Source organism: Acipenser ruthenus, chromosome 6 (genome assembly GCF_902713425.1).
Source record: "Acipenser ruthenus chromosome 6, fAciRut3.2 maternal haplotype, whole genome shotgun sequence".
NCBI classification, from domain to species: domain Eukaryota; kingdom Metazoa; phylum Chordata; class Actinopteri; order Acipenseriformes; family Acipenseridae; genus Acipenser; species Acipenser ruthenus.
Genome location: NC_081194.1, coordinates 72,629,141 through 72,655,204, shown reverse-complemented (window position 1 = coordinate 72,655,204; position 26,064 = coordinate 72,629,141). Strand labels below are relative to the sequence as shown.

At 41.1% G+C, this 26,064-nt stretch overlaps 1 protein-coding gene across 10 annotated transcripts in view; it reads right to left on the bottom strand.

The window, feature by feature from the left end:
• Positions 1 to 943: 943 nt before the first annotated feature.
• The window catches only part of LOC117411198 (CYFIP-related Rac1 interactor A), a 61,539-nt gene continuing 36,418 nt past the window's right edge, over positions 944 to 26,064 (bottom strand). For 4 of the 10 annotated variants that reach the window (XM_034018484.3, XM_034018487.3, XM_034018485.3 and 1 more), the window contains exons 3-12: positions 20,170 to 20,249; positions 16,609 to 16,730; positions 15,060 to 15,165; positions 14,692 to 14,828; positions 7,514 to 7,591; positions 7,308 to 7,424; positions 7,144 to 7,223; positions 5,657 to 5,783; positions 3,696 to 3,766; positions 944 to 3,093 (exon numbers count right to left, since the gene is read on the bottom strand). In XM_034018484.3, the coding sequence (XP_033874375.1) occupies positions 3,030 to 3,093; positions 3,696 to 3,766; positions 5,657 to 5,783; positions 7,144 to 7,223; positions 7,308 to 7,424; positions 7,514 to 7,591; positions 14,692 to 14,828; positions 15,060 to 15,165; positions 16,609 to 16,730; positions 20,170 to 20,239 (972 nt within the window). In that variant the 5' untranslated portion in view covers positions 20,240 to 20,249 and the 3' untranslated portion in view covers positions 944 to 3,029. Of the gene's footprint in view, positions 3,094 to 3,695; positions 3,767 to 5,656; positions 5,784 to 7,143; positions 7,224 to 7,307; positions 7,425 to 7,513; positions 7,592 to 14,691; positions 14,829 to 15,059; positions 15,166 to 16,608; positions 16,731 to 19,890; positions 19,971 to 20,169; positions 20,250 to 26,064 lie in introns of those variants that run through there. The other 6 variants (XM_034018478.3, XM_034018481.3, XM_034018479.3 and 3 more) reach the window with 3 other exon arrangements.

Genomic DNA, 26,064 nt, shown 5'->3' with positions numbered 1-26,064 from the left:
CCTCTGAGAAAAAGCAAGCATGATCTGTCTTCATACAGTTTAAAATCTTACTCTAAAAATGGGTTATACACATGCAGTATACCCTTTCCAATGTCTTATTTATTCACTCTGAAAGCTAGTCTATTCACATTAGAAAAGGCTGAATCTCAAAAATAGGAACTGCCCATTCCCTTGCTAAGCACACACTGGTACTAGCTTGGTAGTGGAAGCAATTAGGCCACATTTCAATAGCCCAGCACTGTGCCCTTGATTAAAATGAATAGTTCCACCAGCTGTAGGACAAAGACGTGTGTTCAGGTACAGTACAAACCTGTACTTAAAAGGGGAAATTACACGCAACATCAACTACTTATAAACACTTCAGAAAAATGCACAAATAATACTCACCAAGCCAGAGATAAATCTGCCTGCAGAGTAGGGAATGGCAGTCATTGGAGCAGCACATTATGGTGTGGTTCCTTTTTATTCTTTTTATGTTTTCCAAAAGCAGTGTATTATGAATAATTTACACAATTTAAAACTTTCATCAAGAAAGACCGATCGGATGCATTTAAAACGCATAATTCAACCTTACATATTTATTAGGGAATAAAACCACCTCCTGATTAATAACTCCATTAAACTGTATCTCAGAGAACCTCAGGATCCATTTGGGCAATATGTCTGATTTAGCAAAACAGCTCCATGCCTGCCTAGTTAGGACAGCAGATTCTGTTTCTCAGTATAACTTTACTTGATGTGCTTCATGAATGCCCTATACTGTTTCCCCCCACCCCCCCAATAAATATTTAATATTAAGGGAATCATAAAAGGCATTGACACTCTCATCCTTTGATCAGGGCTTTCTGTTGCTTCTATGCTTAATTTTGCTTGGTTGGTTAGATTTTCTTATGCATGTAGCAACTGAATGGGTACCGCATACCAAACCGGATCAAAATCTTCATCAAGGAAATGTACCAGTTTTTATTTTCACTTCACACAGACATATAAATGTACAATACAAAGCAAATCCAGTAAAGAAGCCAGGAACAGCTTTTTCCAAACTATACAAGACAAATTTAAAACAATCCCGTCAGTTAAAAATATTTTTTTGAATGTTTATTATAGCTGGCAGTTAGCATTTGTTTTGCACACTTTAGGCTTTTAAAAGGCTCAAATATTTAACTCATGGAATACTGACACTGGAAGAACATTAGTTTTTACTTCAATTCTGCAGTTCATTTTCTTGTACTGCTTATCAAAACAGGCTTACTCTTAAATATAGGTAATCTTAAGAAATCATACTTCAAGGATGTACTTTAGCTTTTACAATCATTATATGATATGCCACAAAACCTTTCAGTTTAAACATTTCAACAAAAATGGCGATTTCTGAAGCTTAAAAAAGGAAAATGCTTGAAAACATTTGCTGAAAACACTCATCACAATTTTGTGAATGTTTAATACTGATGTTACTAACTGTACCATGCGACAAGTCTTTCACTCTTGCATACACAAGTAAAATCAGCTCACAATAAAAATATCTAATGCCCCTTTGGTCAAACATTATCAACAGTAATAATGTTGCAAGAAAACATAATGCATAAAATGAACATAATTAGGTTCAAATCATTACCAGAAGAAGCCTTGTTTGAAAGCAAATTAAACAGACTTTATTCCCATTTGAATGTGTGCTATAACCACCAAATGTACTAATACAGTATAAGTGAATGCTATTTTACTTATTAATGCAATTGGAAACAACAACGAGAGGGATATTTAATGTGTTTTGCAATTTGTTGGTGCAAGGATTCATTGGCAATAATTAGAGGCTTAACCTTTAACAGTATTTCCATCTTAACATTTAAGAAATGCATTCCTCTTGTCATGTCTCCTTATAATAATTTGTCTTAATTTATGCAGCCATATATTTAAAGTCTTTGTATAAAGTTTGTTAAATTTATTGAATCAAGGGATTTTAATAATTTCCACTCATTTAAAGTGATAGCTTTTTTTGTTTGTTTATCTACTGGTATTTATTAGTTTTTTCCTGCTATTTCATTGTATAGTATTTTATTTTTGAAGTTTTGTTTTACCATAAAACAATAAATATGTATGTGTTACTGTGCAGGGCAGTTTGCTTAGGATTTCTTCAGGATGCTGACAATAGCACGGGGCACACATTAATGCATTTTAGCCTGCACTTATGAAAATGTGTTTTTTTTTGTGTGTGTGTGTGTGTGTGTGTGTGTATTTTTAACAGATACAAGGTGTATACCTTGATCTGAAAGCACTGGCTTCAATGAGTTGTGCTCTTGGCTGTTTCCACTTAAGCACTACAACATGCATAATTCATCAATTGCAATTTATTTTAAAAAGGAACGACAAAGATAAAATACATCACACAAGAAAGTACTTTTTTTTTTTTTTTTTTAAAGGCCACTCTTCACATTGCCAATTCAAAGCTACGAACATCTATTTTATTAATGCATCCGAGGTGCCTTTCAGTCACAACAAAAGAGAGAGAGTTCTAGAATCACTTTTGGTTAAGATTTTGTGAGTTATAAAATTCTTAGATTTTTCATGTCAGTTTAAGCCTACTGCTCTCAGGGTAACCATTCAGACATCCAAACTTACCATCAAAACACCAACGTACAAAACATTACAAATCTGTGCTACCTTTACCATGCTTCCCTGAACAGCCACATACAAGGCAGGACTGCCTAAGTCTAAATCCTATGAGATCAGTGCCCTTCTGCTTTAAACTGTAATAAAATGGTTACGACAAAACAAACAAAAAATATATACTGTGTGCCAAGCAGTTTTGCATGTCTCAATTGATAAGGCTGTAAGGTATAATTAAATTGTGCTTTATGAAAGAATAGCATTGACAATTGAATTCAGAATAAGGGTACTTTTATACATGTTTCAATAACCGGGAGGGAATGGCTATGTAAATACACATGAGTATGAACATCAAGTTGTATTAAATTATGTAAACATATACATCTTCTGAGGTCAGAACATAGATCCTCTTCTTATAAAAATATTTACTGGAGCATAGCCCGGACAGCTTTTGGAGTGGTCTCATCATTCAGGTGTTTTGTGGTGAACCTGGAAAAAAAATGAATGAGTGACAATTATTTCTTGCACATGATAATAATAATAATAATAATAATAATAATAATAATAATAATAATAATAATAATAATAACAACTTCACAGAATATGAAAACACTTATTTGATGTATTATAAATTACATTTCGGCCATTTGGTGGTAACTAGACTTTCTTGGACTTCAACAATGGTTTTGACAGAGGATTCAGATTCAATAAAAGCATGTATTCTGGTAAATTTCCTAAAGTGTTAACATGCAGAACACACAGACATGTGTGTAAAGTGGCTGTGCAACACATGAATGTAAAGTATACAAACTCATAGCAGGGGCTTGGTTTTCATATTATACGTGTTTTATGTAGAACACTCCCAAAATTAATTGATCTGAAGGAATTCAAATAGCTATTGACTCAGCAATGGTACAGTTTCAGTCACAATACAGTCAACGAAGTCCTGCCTGCCTTTAGTGCCCATACACGCTATCGACCATGTTAACACAGTATTAGCTACTAAATCATATTTATTTATTAACCACTTATGTGTTCATATTCCAGAGTAATACTAAATATGTCAGTTGGCATAACATAACAAAACCTACTTGAGGGCATTCACAAGACCTTCCACGTTGTCTGCGGGTTGTTCTTTCAGAACTTTAATGCATCCCTTCATCTGTAAGAAAGATATTCAACTATCAAGCAAAGACCATCACAATATCAATATCGTGTCAGCTGAAAGATTGACTTGGTACAAGCCGTTTTATTGTCAAGGTTATTTTCTTTTACATACGTCTGAAAATAGAAACACGTTTCTAAAGATGTCTGTCAATTCACAGGTCTAAAGGGCGCACAACTATTGCACAGTGAATTAAAAAAAAGTAAAGCATTTTAAAAAGAAAACATGAAAATGGTATCAAGCTACTGACCACAAATCACTTGTATAGCATTAATAGTGTTTTATTGGTTAAAACCGAAAATCAGAAGCCCTAATCCAAGTTCTTATTTTTTGTGATCACGCGACACCCCCTACAATAGCCTTGCAATCCCTTTTTGGTTTGGGACCCACAGTTTGCGAAACACTGATCTAGAGTGATGAAGCAAAATAGCACACCAATTATATTAGTATTACAATGTACGTGTCAAAATTAACTGTACAGAAGTGGTACGGAAGAGCTTACACATGACACTCTATAATATAACGGGACAATCTGTTTCACAGCCTTGCACGCTTTGCGTGACTAACATCCAGTCCACTGAGGGATAAGGACAGCATGAAAGTGATTGTTACATTTAAAAAGACAGGGATGTAGACAAATGTGAATCAACTTTTCCCGACTCTAAAACAGTTGAAGAAAGTTCCTTTAACCCTTTGAGTAGTGAATTCTAAAATGCCCTGCCAGCCCTACGGGAGTGAGTTTTTTTTCTGTCTTCTGCATGCGCTTGATTATTACAGCGTACAAACAAGCTGAAAGGTATATGTTTGTATGTATGTAATGAATACTGACTAAATACAGACAAATCATTTTTACCGTAAATAAATAAAACAAATAAATATAATGTTTTATTTTGTCATAGGGAAAGGTTTTCACTAAAAAATAACATGTAGGCAATAAACAATAAACAACGGAGTGGAACAACAACAACACGTCCTAACAAAAAAAAAGGGCTGAACTAGAGAGAGAGAGAGAGAGAGAGAGAGAGAGAGAGAGAGAGAGAGAGAGAGAGAGAGGAATAAATCATATCTGGGTAAACAGGTGGTGGGGGCGGAGGGAATGAGAGTGTCTAATACTTATGATACTCCTGAAGCATGATGCTTAAATGCAGTGGTAGTCCTGACAGTAAAATACTGTAACAAAGCCCTCATTCTCAAACCAACATACTGATACTGCAGCACTTCACCAGTGATCGGTCCACTTTTAAGAATCAACAGCCTATAAGAATCAAATCATCTGGGACGGATGTGATTCTTATAAACGGAGTGCACTGTAATAATAATATTGTACATCTATTAGTGGTGCAACAATTAAATCGATGCATCAATTATAGATCATCTGTCCTTAAATTTCCAAAATTTCGATTACATATTGGTGAATCGATGCATCAAATTAGAACCCAGTCTGAAGTCTCCTGTTGCCGGTTTGCATTAAAAACTTTGAGTGTGCTTCTTTTAGTGCTATTACGGTAGATAAATGTCAGCACGTTGCTAGGATACGCACTTTAGGCCTCTACATTCGCGTTGGATATATCCTGTGTAAAATGAGTTGAACTGCTTCACTGGTGAGTCTATGCATTTTTTTGCACAAAAAAATGACAAGAACACAGCATACCTTTTACGCTATGTGTAATCATTTCAAAAGAATGCCAATATTAAATCTACTGATTACCTTCTTTTGTTTCAAAGTATGTTGTGTTTGAATGATATGGCAATATTATATTAAATCCTGAAAGCTGTACATTCATCTGATCAATACTGCTGCTGCTGCTGCTGCTGCTGGGACTTTCTAAAAGTGGCATACTTACTTTAACCGGTCACCCTATTTTACAAACCAAAAGTTGTTCTTACGTCAATTTTTGATGCTTTTGTGAAGGCACCAGCAGGATGCACGTGATCATATAGGATAATGACCCCCACCATGACCCTCATACAGAACAGCTGGGTGTCTTCACTGTTGAATCTACTTGTGTAATCCCTAAGGAAACAAAGGGAAAAGATGCCATTATTCTATACATTTGTAATCTTTTCTATACTGTATATATGCTTTGATAGAATCACTTTCAAACTATAGATTATCAAAGCTCGTTGGTCAAAATTATCATTAGAACTTGTTTTTCAGCAAAGGAAAACTTAAATAAAGTAACATTTAATTTAGAAGCTTAAAAAAAAAAAACACTTAGGTTCTTTATTTATTTTTTATTGTAACTTCCATTAAAAAATCTATTAAATCTGGAGTAAATGTCTTAGGGAATCTATCCCTAAGTGTTAAAATAGCACACCAATTATATTAGTATTACAATGTACGTGTCAGAATTATCAACAGTACAGAAGTGGTAGGGAAGAGCTTACACATGACACTGTATACTATAATGGGACAACATAAAGCATACCCAAAGATTTAGGGGACAAAGCAGCTCATGACTCCATACTTAAGTATTGTGGTTTTAAGTGTCACCATTAAATCAGTTACTTCCAGACTGCCCTGTGTTACAGACTAATTACATTGAAATAAAACCATCTTGCTAATATTGAGGAAGTGGTTTTAACCCTTTGCGGTCCATTTATTAAATGCGCGTCAGGCACGCCAGGTCTAATTAATTTTCACACGCGCAGTTAATTTTAGACGCGCTGTTTAAAAGTATTTTTTTTTCACAGTCAAACGGGTTTAAATGGCCCTGCATATCAACAAAGCACTCACTAGGCATCTCCAGCCCCGCCCCACCGTTTCATTCGCTATAGCTTTCACCTATGTAAGAAATAAATAATAATAATAATAATAATAATAGTCATACATACCGATCAATCATCTCCTGATCACTCGTTTTATCACCAAACTCCTCAATAATGCGATCCAAGTCATTATTTTATTACTATAACATCTCAAAAAAGCTCTGCAAATGTCTGTGTTCTCTGTGCGGGGACTCACTATCAGCCAGCTTGTTTACTTATGACCGCCCCGTTATCTGATACCAGGGCCATGTATGACTATTCATGAGATACGCCTTTTTTTATTTATTTAATTTTTTTTTCGACTTGTCTCTGCTCCTGTCGTTCCCACTCGGCCATTGAATGGTTTTCTCTGACTTTTTCCGGAGAAAAAACGACTAAAACCCGTTTTTTGCGTTTCTATAATGATGTCGGACAGGGTCCGACAATGGACCTGATAGGAATAATTGCAATGTCGGACCAGGTCCGACAATGGACCACAAAGGGTTAACAGTGCTTTTTTGCACTGGCTGGGGCTAATTTAGAATACTTGGGTAATTCGTGTCAGCGTTTAAGTGAATGCATTGTGTATTATTGCTATCTATTAAAGTCTTGGACTTGATACTTACGGTGTTTCCAACATAACTTTACAGACACTGGCCATAGTACTCAAGCAATCTGTTGTGTTCTCCAAAGGCAATGTTTTGTTCTAAAAAATATAATACGTGTATTATTTATTTTTTGTTTAACTTTTAACAAATGCTGAAAAGAAACACATCGAAGTGGGAATTACCTCAAAGACAAAATTTGTTGTGGCATTGCTGAGGGTCTTTAGCATTGGTGTGGCTTCAGCATAGAACAGGGACATTCTGTTGGCCATTTCATTGTTCACTTCGCTTTCAATTTCTATCTGTGAAAACAAAACCCAACCTCATTACGATTATGGAACTGGATGGCAACAATAAAGTTCCTCTATTTTGAATGTATTTAAAAACTTACATTCATGTTGTTTATCCTGTTGCGACTTATTGTCCGCCTGTAATAACTGAAGTCATTTTGAATGGCTGGATTTCTCATCTGTGAAAACAAAAAAGAGGAATACTTTATAAATTGATAGAAACATTCAGCATTTTGAGAAACAACAAAGAGGGGCTAGGTAGTTTAGTAGATTCAAATTGGAGAAAACGATAGGTTGCGGATGCAACCCCGGTTCCCTGAAAGAGAAAATAACCATCAAGGTATGGGATATTGCCGTCAGGCAGTAGCGATTGGCTGAGCTTTTATAGCAAAGCTGCCGATAGGCCTCTGCGCGAGCTGCCACGTAAGCCCGCCCCCTTGGGAGCTTACTATACGCAGCGCGCAGAGACTCACTTCCTCTTTTGCTCTTCAGGCCGCGGAAGACTTCTGAAGCGACCACGCGGCTTGATGGTTATTTTCTCTTTCAGGGAACCGGGGTTGCATCCGCAACCTATCATTCCCTTTCAAGTCGAAAATAACCATCAAGGTATGGGAACAGTGTACCCAAGCCGTCGCGAGGGAGGTTTCTCGGCAGTAGGACAGACTTACGTCATAACGCAACTGCGTAGGCAGTACATCTAGGCATATGCGGAGCTGCGCCTCAGCGTCTATGCTCGTAATGACACCTGTCTTAAAGGTGGAACAGTCAACACCATGCTATCAACCACTCTATACGTCCGCATCCTGAGGCGTCATAGAGTGCAAAACAGATGCTCCAAAAAGTGGAGCAGAGGAATCCAGTACATTTAACCTGTAAAACCTCATGAAAGTATGCGGCGTAGCCCAACTGGCTGCCGCGCAAATATCAGACACCGGCACCCCTCGAAAGAGGGCCCAGGATGTCGCCATACCCCTGGTAGAATGCGCCTTCAACTGCCCTGGTGGTGGAAGGCCTGCAGATTCATACGCTAATCTAATAGCATCCACTATCCAGTGGGAAAGGCGCTGTTTAGACAGCGGCTGACCCAAAGATCTAGAACCATGGCATATGAACAACTGTTCTGTCTGCCTCACAGTCCTTGTACGGTCAATATAACACCTCAATGCCCTCACGGGGCAGAGCATGTGTAACCGCTCTTCCTCTGGGGAAGAAAAAGGAGGAGGATGGAACGCCATCAACTCGACTGACTGGTTCATGTGGAACGGGGATATAACCTTTGGTAAAAAGGCCGGATTAGGGCGCATGGAGACCTTAGAACCGTCTCCTGCAAAACGAGTACAAGAAGGATGCACTGAAAGTGCATGTAACTCGCTCACGCGTTTTGCTGATACCACAGCCAGCAAAAATGCAGTCTTAATAGATATGAGCTTCATATCCACACTGTGGAGAGGCTCAAACGGTGCCTTGGTAAGGGCTTCTAGCACCACATCAAGGCTCCACGACGGTAAACTGGTCGTTCTTGGAGGCCGCAAGCGTCTTGCACCTTTCAGATACTGAGATGCCAAAAAATGGCAACCAGGTGATAAACCGTCAATGCGTACATGACAAGCCGAAATGGCGGCTAAATACACTTTAAGTGTAGAAGGAGATTTCCCTTCATCCAGCAGTTTCTGCAGAAACTGCAATATTACTGCCATAGGACAGGAGACTGGGTCATGGCTCTCAGCCAGACACCAACTCTGAAACAACTGCCACTTATACGCATACTGCGACCTAGTAGAGGGCGCTCTCGCACTCTGGATGGTCGATATAACTGCAGTCGAAAGCCCTAAGGCTGACAGGCGCTCCCGCTCAGGCCAAGCCCACAACTGCATGAGTTTGGGGTTCGGATGCCAAAGCTCTCCTTGAGCTTGGGACAACAAGTCCGCTCGCAGAGGGAGCTCCCTCGGGCGACCGTGCAGTAATTGCACTAGACTCGGGAACCATATTCTCCGAGGCCACCGAGGAGCGATCAGAATCACTGTCGCTCGCTCTACCCTGACCTTCTCCAAGAAGGCGGGGAGCATCGGAATCGGTGGAAAGGCATACAGGAGCCCTGGCGGCCATTCGTGAGCCAGTGCATCCACCCCCAGGGGGCTGTCGAGGTCCTTCACCGAGAACCATAGGGGACAGTGCGTGGTCTCTCGCGAAGCGAAGAGATCGACCTGCGCTGTGCCGAACCATTCCCAGATGCGCTCCACCACTTGAGGGTGGAGACGCCATTCGCCCGCAAGAGGACCTCCTCTGGACAGGAGATCCGCTGCGTAATTGACTCTGCCCGGCAGATGAACTGCACGCAGAGAGGCTAAACGCGGTTGAGCCCAGAGCAACAGCCGCGTTACCATCTGGTGAAGACTGGGGGACCGCAATCCGCCCTGGCGATTGATATACGCCACTACTGTGGTGTTGTCTGACCGCACTAACACGTGCTTGTCTAGAAGCACTGGCAAGAAGTGCCGGAGGGCGAGGTCCACCGCTCTGAGCTCCAGAGCGTTGATGTGGGCTGACCTCCAGGGTCCTGACCACACTCCACGGGTCCCTGTCCCGTTCCAGACTGCTCCCCAACCGTGGTTGGAAGCGTCGGTCGTGATGACCTGCCTTCTGAAAATGGGACCCAAGCGTACGCCTTGGCGGAGGTTTGACGGAACTCTCCACCAGCGTAGCGCTTCCCAGCAGGCTTGGGATACCCTTAGCCTGCGGTGTTTGTCTCTCCGCGGATGCAACGCGAAGGCATTGAACCAGGCCTGCAGAGGTCTCTGGTGTAGTAAGCCCAAAGGAAGGGCTTGTGAGGCGGCAGCCATCAACCCCAGCATGCGCTGACACAGCTCCATGCTGACTGTTTGTCTCAACCTGAATAGGGAAAGACACCGCTCTATTGAGGCAACTCTTTGTGTCGACAGGGTCGCTTCCATGGACACTGAGTCCAGATGCAGACCCAAGAATTCGGTCTGTTGGCTCGGCACTAGGCGGCTCTTTTCTGAATTGATCTTCAGACCTAGCCGCCGAAGATGGTCTGTAACCATCACTGTGTGCAGACGAGCCAGTCGTCCAGATAATTCAGCAGTCGGACACCTTGAGCCCGCAAGGGAGCTAGAATGGCATCCATACATTTCGAAAAGGTTCGAGGAGCTAGTGACAGGCCGAATGGAAGGACACAAAACTCGTATACCCTGCTCTGGAATGCGAAACGCAGATACTTCCTGTGACCCGGGCAGATGGGAACGTGAAAGTACGCATCTGTCAGGTCCACGGTGGTGAACCAGTCGCCGTGTCGGACTGACTGGATGATGTGCCTGTGCGTAAGCATCCTGAACGATAACACCCGCAGGTATTTGTTCAGTACTCGCAGATCTAAAATAGGACGGAGCCCGCCGTCCTTCTTGGGCACCAGGAAGTATTTGGAATAGAACCCCTGGTCGATCAGAGCAGGGTCTACTTGTTGAATGGCACGCTTGCTGAGCAATGCTTGTATTTCCACATTCAGAGCTGAGGACTGAACCGAGTCCTTCACTGCAGTTACGACCACCCCCCGAAAGGGGGGAGGTTTTAACTGGAACTGAAGGGTGTACCTGGTGGATATAGTTTTGTGCACCCAGATGTCGTTGGTGCATTGTTGCCAGAACTGGAGCTGGGAGACAGTGTAGGGGAGGGTTAACAGCTGCCTGGTGTTCTCAGGGCTGTTTGGGCTGGGCTCGTTCGCGAGGGGCCTGGCCAGAGCCCCGAGGGCGTGGCTTGGCACCACCTCTAGGGCGCCACCCTCCGTGCTGCGGTCTTGAAAAAGGAGGTTGACCGCGCGCTGCTGTGCTTGAGGGAGAGGTCTTAGTACCCCCTGGCCGTGGCTGGTGCTGTGGTGGTGCCCTGCGCCACTGATGTTCCTGAGGCCGCTTCGGCTGGAACGACGGTTTTGGCAACATTTTCGCCATTTGCTGTGACGCCTCCCGCGCCTTGGCGGAGCGTTGCAGCATCTCCTCCACCGCTGGACCAAATGTGTGTCCCGGTGTAATTGGGGCATCCAGCAACGGGGCCTTATCAGGTTCCTGCACTCTCGCCTGCGAGAGCCAGAGCTGCCTTCTGGCCACCACCAGAGACGCGATGCTCCTGCCCTGAGCCCGCACGTTGAGCTGGGCCAGCTTCACCAGCAGTTGACTGACGGTCCCCAACTCGCTTCTGAGGGCCGCCGAAGGGCACTCAGGCAGGTCTTTGATTAATGCCGCTTGGTAGACCGTCAGCAAGCTGGCCACATTAGAGAGCTTGACCGCCTCTGTGGCCGCAGCGTACCCCTTCTTGAGGTGTACCTCAGTGGTCCTGCACTGCTTATTGGGGCATGCAGGATCTTTCGTCAGCCCCGATAATGTTGGCGTCTTCACCAACGCGGCGAACGCAGCGTCCACAGGTGGGAAGGACGCCAACCCAGCCTCACTTGCCCCTTGCATGTTAAAGGCCGAGGCCTTGCGAGAAGTCGCCGGGGCAGAGGCCGGAGCCCCCCAGGTGGACTGTACCTCCTTAATAAAGTCTGGGAATGCCGGAAGCATCCTGGACTGACTGGACTGGGCTGAAGGCGACTCAAACAAGGAGCGCCGAGGCGGTTCCGCCATCGGCCACTCGACGCCCAAGTGGCGGGTTGCTCTGTCCACCACAGACCACGTAGGGTCATTGGTGTCCAGCACGTGGAGCTCGTCCTCAGAGTGCTGGGAGGCTACCTCAGCCTCTGTACTGTCCCCCTCTAGGATGTCAGATGCGTCTCTAGACAGCGCATCGATATCCCACTCCCCTTGAGACTGCACTGGAGGAGCGACGACCGGTGCAGGTTGTGGAGGGGCCACTGGCTGACTAGCAATGGGCCCAGTCGGTTGTCCTGGGACTGGAGGCACCACATTTGCTAAGGACATGAGGATGGACTGCTGCCCCATCATAACCTCCATGAATTGAGACATTTTGGAGGTTAGCTCTGCCACCCCCGACCTGTCTCTGTATCGCCTGTCCCGACGAGGGGAACGAGAGCGTGCTCTCCGTCGAGGCGATCTGGAGTGCGACCTAGACTCCCGACGGGGGCGTACCCTACGAGGGGAGGGGCTGCGCTCCCGAGCGCGTCTGGTGGGGGACCTCTGACCAGCCGTTAGCTGGGAGGACGGGCTCCTGGAGAGCTGCAGCCGCCCTGGCGGCGTCGCCGTAGATGACGGCGGGGCAGAAATGGTGTGGGACGATCCAGTGGAAGGAGAGCGCCCACCCACTGCTTTCTTCGCCCTTTGGCGGAGGGTGCGTGTCTGGAAACCAGCACAAAGATGGCAAAAAGCCCTATCCGCCAACGCGGATGCGGCGTGCTCTGGCCCCAGACACGCCACACAGTCCTCATGGGGATCGCTGGTAAAGGCGTCGATGCGCCAAGCGTCGAGCGCCGAAGCGTCGAGCGTCGAGGTGCGTGCACCGAGCGTCAAGGCGTCGAAGCGCCGAGCGTCGAGGTGCGTGCACCGAGCGAGCGCCGAAGTGCGTGCACCGAGCGTCGAGGTGCGTGCACCGAGCGTCAAGGCGTCGAAGCGCCGAGCGTCGAAGCGCCGAGCGTCGAGGTGCGTGCACCGAGCGTCGAGGTGCGTGCACCGAGCGTCGAGCGTCGAGGTGCGTGCACCGAGCGTCGAGGTGCGTGCACCGAGCGTCAAGGCGTCGATGCGCCGAGCGTCGAGCGCCGAAGCGTCGAGCGTCGAGGTGCGTGCACCGAGCGTCGAGCGTCGAGGTGCGTGCACCGAGCGTCGAGCGTCGAGGTGCGTGCACCGAGCGTCGAGCGCCGAAGCGTCGAGCGTCGAGGTGCGTGCACCGAGCGTCGAGCGCCGAAGCGTCGAGGTGTCGACGCGCCGAAGCGTCGAGGTGCGTGCACCGAGCGTCGAGCGCCGAAGCGTCGAGCGTCGAGGTGCGTGCACCGAGCGTCGATGCGCCGAAGTCCCCAAGCGCAGACGCGCTAGCACCAAGCGCTGATGCGCTGCACAAAGCGCCGAAGCGCTGCACCAAGTGGCAAAGTGCCGACACCAAGCGCCTAAGCGCAGCACGCCGGAGCGTGAGTACCGAGCGTAGAACGCTAGCACAGACGCCTAAGCGTCAGCTGACCCGCAGAGCGGAGACGCTATGTGCTGGTACAGTGTCTGATGCTGTGCACTACTTACCTGCTGGTGCTGGGGATTGAGGCTTAGTGGTCGTCTTCCTCTGTGTAGTGAATGGGATTTTTATTTATTTATTTTTTTTTTTGCTGCAGCAGTACTGCTGGTGGTGATTAAGTGACTGGGACACAGTATATGTGGGCACAGTACAACTACCACGCGGTTTTTTTTTTTTTTTTTTTACCGCAGGCAGTACGTGGGAGACAGCAGAGCAGGCTCCACACACACGCGGTCTAGCCAAGGCAAGACCGGGGCTGCAGACACGCGCGCGGCCAAGGCCAACGCAACGTGCGTCACAAATATATAAAAATACACACAGAAAAATATATATTTTAATACAACCCAAAACACAACACAATAATCAAAATTAATTAATAAAGGAAAGACGGGAGACCACGAGAAACGCGATGCAAGCAAAGCGTGAAGGAAATATATAAAATATATAAAAATATACACAATATATAAAATCCTTAAATAATAATAACGACTCCGAAGAGTGTAACTGAAATAAACGCCGAGAAGGGGCAAAAACCAGCTTCTCAAGCTTTAAGCTTATTGAGTACAATCAGCTACGGGCTCTAATACCTACCGCTACCAATGCTGAAGACAAAAGAGGAAGTGAGTCTCTGCGCGCTGCGTATAGTAAGCTCCCAAGGGGGCGGGCTTACGTGGCAGCTCGCGCAGAGGCCTATCGGCAGCTTTGCTATAAAAGCTCAGCCAATCGCTACTGCCTGACGGCAATATCCCATACCTTGATGGTTATTTTCGACTTGAAAGGGAACTCATCTTACCACAGTTGTTAAGTGATGCGCTGAAAGTTGAAATTTCTAGACATAACTTTTCAAATGGAGAGGACGGGGGCACATTTGAAAGCCAGTGTGAACAGTGGCTGCCTGTGCCATATGTGACATGACACAATACAACAAGCATGCTTAAAGTCATCACAAATTAATAATAATAATAATAATAATAATAATAATAATAATAATAATAATAATAATAATAATAATAATAATAATAATAATAATAATAATAATAATAACAACAACAACAACAACAACAACAACAACAGCAGCAGCAGCAGCATTATTAACCTTGAGCTCATCAAATCGCAGTGTAAAGTGCAGAATCTCCGCAAACTGCTTGGCCAGGGCTTGTTCTCTTTCCAAGTGCTGGGTTGGAGTGTAGGGTGGACATGTCAGGGACTCCAAGAGACTCTGCAAGGCCTTCTCTGTGGGATGGGCACATTGAAAACACTGAACACACTGACCATGTCAACAAATACATTTCTTACATTTTTTAATTATATCAATATTAGAATAGGTTATACAAGTTAAATATTAGAATAGGTTATACGAGTTGACTTGCATTTAAATCAGCCAGACACACATTCTTTAATTCAAACATTTCAAAAGCATTCTCTTAACAATCTGTTGTGAAGTCCTTAACGATTAAAGCTTACCCAGTCTTAACGAGAATTCATAGAACCTCTTCAGTTTGATGACTAATGGACAAACAGCATTCCATGCTCGTTCTTGGAGTTGGAAGTCACTTGGATTTTGTATTCCCTATAATAAAGAAGAAAAAAAAGGAGATTCATTCTTGATGACTAAAAAGTACCCACTACAGTAGTGAACCTCAGGATCAGAATAGACTTGAGATATTATAGTAAGAACCGTTTAAAGGACCTGTTTTCAAATAGGATAGAAGTTGATTCACATTTGTCTACATCCCTTAAAAACATGATTTCCAGTTTCATGAATAGGGCCCACTACCAGAACTTTTTTATATTTGCTTTTACAATAAAATATTGCCGGAAAATATTTTATTTTGTGTCTTCTGTTGTCGTACAAGGCCTAGCCCCCAGAATGACCAGAGGAGCAGGAGATAGGGCTCAGATCAAAAGGGCTCAGACAATCAACCTTTAAGTCAAAGGGGGCAAATTATTTACTTACTGCTAGCCAATGACATTTTTAATTTAAGATATTATCATCTTTGAAGCGACAGGCTGCAAGACCCCTGTGGCGTTCCTCTGTTGCACACTTCACTCCCATCTGTAAATTATCTGCATATTTATTAATGTACAGAAACAACTTGCAAGCTGTTGACAAGTAGTTTCAGGCCCAGTTAATGTTCTCTTGGCAGGTGGAAGTTACAGATGAATGTTTTTGCAACTTAAGTACAAGAGTTGGGCTACCCTTTAAAAGGAAAATATAACCTGCATCTTGGCTACCTGACAAACCAAATGTTCAGAAGCTTTTGATAGCATTGCAAAAACATGAATGATAATCCATTGCATCCAAGTGACTGACATGACAACTCTTAAATAAAATACTAGATGCACTTTAATGAAAACGGTAAAGCTTAAAGTATACATGCTGATGGGTGTTACAGACCAGACTGGAACTGGCACACAACACATTGTCGCCAGAGTATAAAAGTGATTTATAAAAAGCTGTACTAAATATAGTGCTGCTAAGTTTATACCCTTTAGCAGTGTGACTCTTCAGTGTCATGTGGGACCAGCAGCAAGAGTGTCAGCATAATATTACATTAACAGAATCATAAAAACACTTGTTTCTACCACCAACACAAAAGCAATTTCTATTAGACCCAAATAAACAGCACCGTTGATTAAAATGTACTTTTTAAAATAAACATCTGACAATACAGGTATTATATTTAACAGGAATGGATGGAATTCTACAGCACAAAACCAACACATAATGTGGCCCCAGCATGAGAGGACTGAACATCAGGGAGGGGTTAACATCAGGATTAGGGTGAGCTCTCCAATCTGTGAGGGGGTGCTACTGGAACCAACTAGTCCAGGAAATGACAGTCTATCTAGCCTAAGGCTTCCATTACATATCTCAGCAACTGGACTGTCTGTATATGCAAGGTTAGACAGTGACATTAATGCAAAGAATGTCCGTGACTGAGATTCCTCTGCCAAACAATACTCCAGTGAAAAAGAGGATTGGCTAGTATTGTAACAGTAGGTGACGTACTTCTCTTATCTCCTGACCAGCTCCCTTGTAAGCCTGAAGACCTAAAAGAATGCTTTCCGAATCCTGCAGCACTGCATTGACCTGGTTCCACACATCTCTTTCACAATCTGTAGGCTGCGCATCTAAGAGACAAACGAGATTTAAGGGTCTGCTTAACCTGTAAAATGAAATGATCAGATTACTCCATATTAAGCTGTACAATCAAATGGATGTGCTCCTGTTTAAAAACCCTGTAGTCATGAGCCACAGTTAAGAGACTGTGCTATTAATAATGAGATTGCAAGTGGTGGTGGAATGGCATGGCCTAAATGGAAGCCATGACCTTATAAAGGCAGCATTTTACTGACAGATACAGTAACCCTTTAGTACATATACAGTATATTACTATTTTCATGTCATAATGCAGTTATGCCTTTATTAAGAAGCCATATATGCCTGAACACCAGGTGTTAATTAACACTCATGTGTATGCTTAGATCACATGTATTAATAACACTCATGTGTATGCTTAGATCACATGTATTAATAACACTCATGTGTATGCTTAGATCACATGTATTCTTTATTGCCTATTTTGTTGACCACCTGACTATTTGAAACAGTGTGTGTGTGTGTGTGTGTTTTAATCCACAATAGAATAAATCTATACAGCTATAGGCCTCACTGATTTATTTAAAGTTTTTACTGCAGGACCACAAAACGTGATGTGCTGACATGTCAGGAATAAAAAGAACACCCTGTAATACAGAAGGCTCTGTTTAAACCCTGACCAGCTATTCCCCCTTTCAATCCACTAATATTTTAACAGCACATGGGAGATATTTAACAAAACAGACAACCTCCATGTTCACAATACTAGTATTTATTGAAAAGTGATATCTTTAAGAGCTTATTCATTCAGCTTCTCAATGTTGTAAATTTAATAATGCAAGTGATTGACAACTGCATTTTTTTTGGCTCCAGGATTTTTTAAATAGACCTAGGAGGAACTTAAGCAAGTGTTGGCTTGTTTTTAGTTGACATTTGTTCTGGATTCAGTTCAGCAGCAGTTTCAATTTTTTTGATTCGTAACACTTTAGATTCTGACATACCAACATTTATTTCAGGGTCTGCAATTATACAGCAGACCTCTTAGACTTGATCTATGTATATTTATTCAAGGGGATAGAACTGTTGTAGACAGCCAGCACAGCAAGGTCACTGAAAGCACATACTTTTTGGTTTATTAAACTTTAAGTTCTATACAGAAACATTTCAAGCTCGATTAAAGTCTACGCTTGACAGTCATTCTAAAAAAAAAAAAAAAGCCAATTAGGTAGAATGAAACTTCACAAAAATAACTAATATCTATTTGGCTTTAATTTGTTTCACTTAACAGGGAATACCCAAGGCCACAAAAAAAAAATTGTATTATGTTGTGAGTATGTAGTTGGATCTGGAACCTGCTAAGCAATATAGACATTAAAAAACATAATACACTTTGAATGTACAATATAGACTCAGACAACAGCAAGATACGCAATGCATGCAGCGATTCATAGCTAGAAATACAACACAGAGACAATACACAACAGATATTTTGCTCACACCAGAAGAAAAACAAAAAAAACATACAGATCAGATGGTCACATTTAAAGAGCAAGTAGCTTCAAATTCATTTTTCTGTTCCCTTTTTCTAATGTTTGCAATCATTCCAAGTGGTTCTTACTGCAACAGCTCCCATATTTTGTTTTACACAGTGATGTATTGCCAGAAAAACTGAAGGAAAGTTTGATTCAAAGTGGCAGATCACTTGATGGCGCTGACTTCTATAAAGACACTTTGCATAAATCTAGCGTATGTCATTTATAACCATGGCAAGCAACTAGAACCGAGGACCAGCTCATGAACTCAGATGAAAGCACCTTAACACAGACTGATCAAAAATCAGAAAATTTGATTTAGCTACTTACTTTTTAAGAAATTAAAACTTTTAGCCATAGTGCTACAATAACCCAAACTGTAGGGCCAGTGCACATACAGTAAATATTAATAATAAAACATTGGTATTTGACACAGACTGCAGTATGAGGCTCTACCATAATGCCAGTTAAAGTTAATTACCAATTTTTGAAAATTACATTTTCTGTTGGGATTAAACATTGACCAGTTTGTTACAATATAGAGCAAACCTCTGTGTGTGTGTGTGTGTGTGTGTGTGTGTGTGTGTGTGTGTGTGTGTGTGTGTGTTTTCTGGACAGGCCTTATTTTCTCTTTGGAACTGTTAGTCAAAAATGTTATAATAAGGTCACAATAAAAGAAAGTTGTATTTTTTTATATACTGTGTATATAAAAAAGAAAGATGCATTTTAGAGTCATTTAGTCCAGATTAGGCAGAGCCAAAGATGCATAATTAATTGGGCTATTCTGTAATAGCTAACAATATTTACTGTATTAGTAACACACAGAGTGAACAGTGGTACCAGAAAATAATGTTTATACTTGGAAAAGAACATAAAGCTGCAGTATGTTAACAAAAAGGCATGTAAATTAAGAAAGTGGGGTATGCAAACAGCAACGATTACATTATAATCCATCTTCAAATGTCCTGGGGAAAGGTCATTTATTACAAGGTAGGCTGATGGTCTATCTTCAAGAAGCAGCATCTTTACTGAACCCTGTAATAACCCTTCGGTTCCTCTGAACTGCAACAGACAAGGTACCTTGAACATATCATGTATCTTGTTTATTAAATGAAATTTCTTTTCTTTTTTTTAATGTTATGCTTTAAAACGACTTACATACCATTTGCTGACTAATTCAGGGCAATACACTGCTGTTTTTTTGTTGTTGTTTTTTTTGCCTCCACTTAATACGATAATGTTTTGGCGAATAAATCTCTCCAATACGATGCTCTTCACATTCAAATCCCATTCAGCCCTGTGATTGGGTAAAATTCATGAGGGCGACCAATGGCAACATCCAGGTACATACTTTAGGCAGCAAATCTAACACAAGCAGACAGTATAAAAAGATGGCTGCAGTGGTAGTGAAAATTGCTCTGTGATCAAATTTACCTGTTTCAAATAATATATTAACATAAAATTATATGGAGAAAAAAGCAACATAAAATAGTGTGGTGTAAAAAATTAAAAGTAGGCTATAGTCAGAATCTGTCTTTGATAAAATTTGTACTGTAATGAAAATTTGTAAAGCTGTTTGCAACCCCCATTCATCTTCTGACACAGACACATGCATGCGGTTAGTAAAAAGCAACTCAAGCCAGGCAAAAGCTCTGCTCACTTTCAAAGTCAAGGAAAAAGTTTGGCCCCTGATCAAGCTCAGTGCAAGTGAGAACTTTTAACAGATTCCCCATTTGGTTCCTGAAAGAGAAAAAGCAAGAAGAAAGGTGTCTTGTGTTGTGAACAATAAATCAAAACCTTCCCCTGGTCTCTGCAACCACTGGTGTACTAGGAAGGAGAGAAGGAGTGTGTCCAGCACTTAGTTGTTTAAACCAGGTGTCAAATGAATTAAACTAATTCAGTGGCCACCCCCACTCCCCAATCCTTCCTTAAAACTTACTTTCAAAGTCCAGGAAAAAATGTGGATAGTTTTCTATATCCCTTGTAAGGACTTTAAGAAGATTACCCATCCCAGCAAACCTAATTAAAAATATATAAAAAAAATAAATAAAAGAATGAGTAAAAAAAATAAACGGTTACACATTACAAAAACAAAAAAGTGCTGCCTTTTACCAGGAAATACACACCTTTCCCTAACCCACTTGCCCAATTTGGTTTATGAGCTCATTAGAGTGGGTAACAATATACAGGCCTTTATTGGACTCATTTCTAATGAACTCACTCCTGCCATCTAACCTTTAATTGGGGACCAATCAGGTATTTCAAGATTTATATTATAGTAGTTAACATTTTACAATAAAATTAAGACTGCTGAAATAATTTCATAAATAAATAATGTTCTTGGAAAATTTTACATTATTATAAATGCAGCACTGTTTCTATACTGCACAGCAGTATTACACCACTGACAAATACATCCATAAATTACAAACCACAAGTTTTCATGGTTATTTAATACATGTCTTTCAGATAAATGGAGCAGACCATTTAATTTTAGGTGGTTGAACCATTTTCTTTCATTCTTCAATTAAAGCTTTCATTTTCTTTCATTCTTCAATTAAGGCTTTTGCATCATTTTTGGAACTCACAGCCATTTAATGAATCACCTTGTGGTAGCAATGGAAAATGCCTGATAAAGTATAAAAGTATAGACTATGATCCACTTACCTTTATTCTGCAATTATTCACAACTTTATTTTGCAAATTCTGGAACCAATATATGTGAATCAGTGTGCAGTTTTCACTCCCCTTGCTCTACTTATTTGTGTATATCACCCCGAGAAATATATTTATTTGTTTTAATTATTTACAGTAAAAATGATTTGTCTGTATTTCATCAATATTCATTACATACATACAAACATATAGCTTTCAGCTTGTTTGTACGCTGTACTCGTAATAAATCAAGAGAATGCAAAAAAAAAAAACTCTCTCGCGTAGGACCGGCAGTGCATTTTTGAACTCACTACTCAAAGGGTTAATGCTGTGGTAACAAACAGAAGAATGCAGTAGATCTCAAAACACTGTACGCCACCTCTGACAATATTAGCCTATAAATATTTGTATAATTAGGCTAAATTATTTTACACAATCTACATCCATTACAATTATATATTTAAATACATTTACCAGCCTTATGAAGCCCTTCCGGACGCTTGACATAAGGGGCTTCAGTGTAAATTCCAAAAGTCCTTTGTAGCGTAGGCAAACAGCAGTTCTTTTTTAAAGGCTCAAAGGCTCATTCTCCTGCAGTCTTGGATGTAGTTGAATTTAGAAAATACTCTCTCCACATCAGCTGAGCCAGGCGGAACACTGAGGATGCGATAAGCAGCACGGCTCAAATTTATAAAGTCGGTGCGGTGGATTTTTTTTCAGAATTTAAACAGAGTGCTTTGCATATACACGTAGCCTAATTTATTACCAGTGTGTGTAAGTTTTGAAAAAAAACTTCTTGTCCATGAGACAAAATGCTAGAAGAATCCACTTGTCCTTCTTAAAAATCAACTTGCCCCCTCACCGTCCTACAAAACACACACACACAAACAGAATATCACTTTTAGAAATGTTGCTTTTATTAAACAATAAACAATCAATAAGAGGTTAATATACTTTTTGCTTCATGAAATCAAATAAAAGAAAATGTAATTCAGAACATACTTCAGAACTGAGCCCATCTAATTTGTGTGCATTATACATGGCAAGTCAGACTCCACACACCAGGCCACTAGAGATAGAAAAAAGCCGAGAAAACCATTCAATGGCCGAGTGGGAGCGACAGGAGCCGAGACAAGCCAAAAAAAAGATAAAAAAATAAACAAAAGGCCGTATCTCATGAATAGTCATACTTGCCCCTGGCATCAGATAGGGGCGGTCATAAGGAAACAAGCTGGATGGTACTGCATCAGCGCTCAGAGAATATCACGGACATTTGCAGAGCTTTTTTGGAGATGTTATAGTAATAAAATAATGACTTGGATCGCATTATTGAGGCGTTTGGTGATAAAATGAGTGATCAGTAGATGATTGATCGGTATGTACGACTATTATTATTATTATTAGTATTTATTTCTTAGCATATGTGAAAGCTATAGCGAACGAAAGGGGGGGGCGGGGCTGGAGATGCCTAGTGAGTGCTTTGTTGATATGCAGGGCCTTTTAAACCCGTTTGACTGTGGAAAAAAAAACTGCATTTCAGTATCTTCGGTTTTGGTTTCAATTACTGTATACCATGATTTTAAAGCGCAGCATTACCGGACAGCATACTAAATTGCTTTCCATAGCCAAGAATGCTTATGGACTCAAAAGAAAATATACTTTTTTTTTTTTACAGAAAATGTTGATGAGTTGATAGATCTATCTGACGGCAAACTTCTTCACATTACGCACCCGTCAAACAATTTGGTGTAAAGTGAAAACCAGACATGGTACTTATCAAATTCTTTCTGATCATACCTCCTGACAGTTGTGGTTAATAAATCTGCAGATTCTCAGTGGTTTAGAATGTCATGTTATGTCAGTCAGACCTTAAACAGGTAGAATGTTCACTGGAGAGGAAGGGCTGAAGGATTGGTTTCTAAACTACATAACCCGAAGAACGGTGTTTAATACGTTTTGGTTTCCTATATGGCCATTGGATGAAGAGAAATAATTTTGTTTTGTGGGCGTTACGATGGTTGTATTGTGGGCAGCGCAAAGTTGTATTAAAATAATTAAGTCAATCTGTAACTTTACAAACCTACTGCCAACCACCCGATTTAACCCTTTGTGGTCCATTTATTCAGCGTCTGTCAGGCGCATCAGGTCTAATTTATTTTCACACAAACTGTTTATTTTACACGTGTTTAAAAGTAATTTTATTCACAGTAAAACAGGTTTAAAAGGCACTGCATATCAACAGGACACTCAGTACTGCATCTCCAGCCCAGCCCCACTCCTTGTTTGCTGTATTTATCACATATCTCTTCATAGTAGTGTATACTGATGAATCATCTCCTGATCACTCGATTTATCACCAAACTCCTCAATAATGCTATCCAAGTCATTATTTTCTTACTAAAAAATTTCAAAAAGCTTGACAAATGTCCGCGATTTTCACTGAGCACTGGATGTGATAGCAGCTGTCTTGTTTGTTTATGTCCGTGTTAGGTCTATGGTGAAGGGACTATGCGTATTGCTCAGATCCGCCTCTTTTTTTCTGGCTTCTCTCGGCTATTGAAAGCTTTTCTCTGCTTTTTCCGGAGAAAAACTAGGGACCTGTGTATGACGCCTTTTTGATGATGTCGGACAGGGTTTGACATCGGACTGGAAAGGAAAAATTGTAATGTCGGACCTGGTCCGACATAGGGCCACAAAGGGTTAAGGTTGGTTTATACTTCTGACTGCGACCCAATTTTGGTCTCCGACGGTCGGAATGACATCACCTGCACTGCTGCGAGCTGTGTCTTTTTTTAAACGTCGTACAGCCTTTTCTTGTGTGTCTGCAACCGCAAAACGCAGAGGGTAGGATGATGTTGAAAAAATCCAACATTTGTGGCATGGTCGCAAGCCAGTGAAGGCTACCAACTATTTGTGGCACCCCTATTAACAACCACATTAGGATTCCCTATTGGTCTGCTGCATTCCTGAAGATGGGTGCTAAATTATTTCCCGTTTACACAGCTTTTAAATTGCCTTATACTACAGCATGAATCTGTTTCGCAATTGCTGTTCCGATTCAGGACAAGCGATTTGATCCAAAATACAACTTTGCCAAGGAATACACAATCACATTGGCTATGCTTACACACTAACTACTTCCTACTGTACACTGTGCATACTCTGTGTGTGAGATGGGGAGCACTGGGTTGTGATGCTAAAGATTAGCCTTATAGTTTACATTTCAGGACATTGTAGGGCAATATTTCTGTATAATTAATTGTATTGGGTAACAGGTGTCCCAATCAACATACTTAACTTCTAAACAAAGATATGCTAATTTTCAAAGCCCCCCGTTTTGTGACTGACATGTCCAGAAAAAAAGATTTCCCACAATTTCAGTCACACCTCATTTTGCTTCATTTTACCATACACAAATATTTTCTGGAAAATTAAAAAGAGAGGAACAAAACTAAAATATGTGGTAGATAACCCAGCTTTCTGTTTTGGCTCATATTTCCCCAATTAATAACATTTCACTTGTGGTCATCATCCCAAGGTGAAGGTAAGTTTCCAAATGTTAAGTAAAAAATAACCAAATGTTTCACACAATAGGAGGCCCCAGTTGTAAACAGTAAAAAAACAACCAAAACAAACACATAAATTTGTAACATACGGCTAAAAGATGTTAAGCCAGCAACATCAAAAGCTGACTGCCAGCACTGCTTCCTTGCAATATCAGAGACCTTAAGCAGATAATTTCAATGAGTCATTGGGTTATACAGTAAATCTGTCTCCACTGTCTGTCAGCTGGCACAATTCCATGAGCACAAAAAGGTCTGGGCTACAGTCAATCTATTCAAACAGCAATGCATGTAAAATTATTTGAACTGTCAAGATGTCAAATCAAGAGGACACAGGATCTGGCTTTTTACCCAAAGGCCTACCCAGAGTCATACCGATCACTGATGGCGCCCTGTGCGAGATATAAAATCGAGATATAACTCTTCACTCCTAACTGGACCCCAAAAAAGCGTTTAAGCATTTAAAAAAAAAAAAAGATATTTTACATACACTAAATGTCTGGTTTAAAAATGTTTAGGATTAGACAATGACTATTTAAAACTGGATGATATTCTGCCCACAAAATAGAAAAAGCTTGGTATAAACATCTCTCAAAATGACCAACTGTCCTTTAACACAGCACAGTCAGTCACAATGAAATATAGCAAAAGAACTCTCAGTTCTTTCAAATAAAATAAGTCCGCAAAATGACCACAATAGAGACTACACACTAACAGCATACGTCCAATCGAATAAATATGACTGCAGCATGCTAAGCCGTAATAAAAAGACCATGAAACTGCAGGGTGCAAATAAAAAACGAAAGCATAAAAAAAGGACAATATTAGCACTTGTGCCCTTTTTATATACAACATAGTATCCCAAAGCTCTTTTACAATAAAATACATAAAGATCATACAGACATTACAGATCACAGAAATAAGAAACAAGCAATAAAATGCATACAATTAAAAAAAAAAGAAAAAAGACATTAAAGCCAGACATAGCAGGTCACAAATACAAAACTAACATGACAAAATGTAAGCAATAAAATAAGAACAGAAGGTTTTATATGATAGCCTAATAAAAGCAGGTGTGGTTTGTATTTGTAAACACTGATATGATACTAAACAATGTTTGCTTTGTATTATAAGCTTTCACAATTATTTTCAGCAAGTCGAGAGATCTTGCTAGGAACGCAGGATCAATGGGGAAGGCAGTGCCTCTTGTGTGCTGTTTTTCATCAATTTATGGGATAGTATTTAGTTTGTCAGTTTTGGAACAAAAAAAAACAGGGTCAGCTATTGTACTAATTTTTACTTAGTTTATTTTAGAAATGTCATAACTGAATCAACACGTTATGTGATAACATTCTTTAAAAAAAAAAAAAAATTAAAATGTGAATCTCCCTTTAAAAAACAGTTACCACATCAATTGCATTTCCCGATGCCGCTTGTCAGAGAGCACACGCAGACACAGTACAAGGAAAACATGCGTCGGGAACATGAAACATTAAAAATATAGGCGAGAAATAAAATAGGCTACTATTCAAGATAAATAACAAAGATGGAGTGTGAAAAATGGCGTTTCACCCAGAGTCTGACACTGGTTATAATTCTTTTTTCTGGTATGTGGT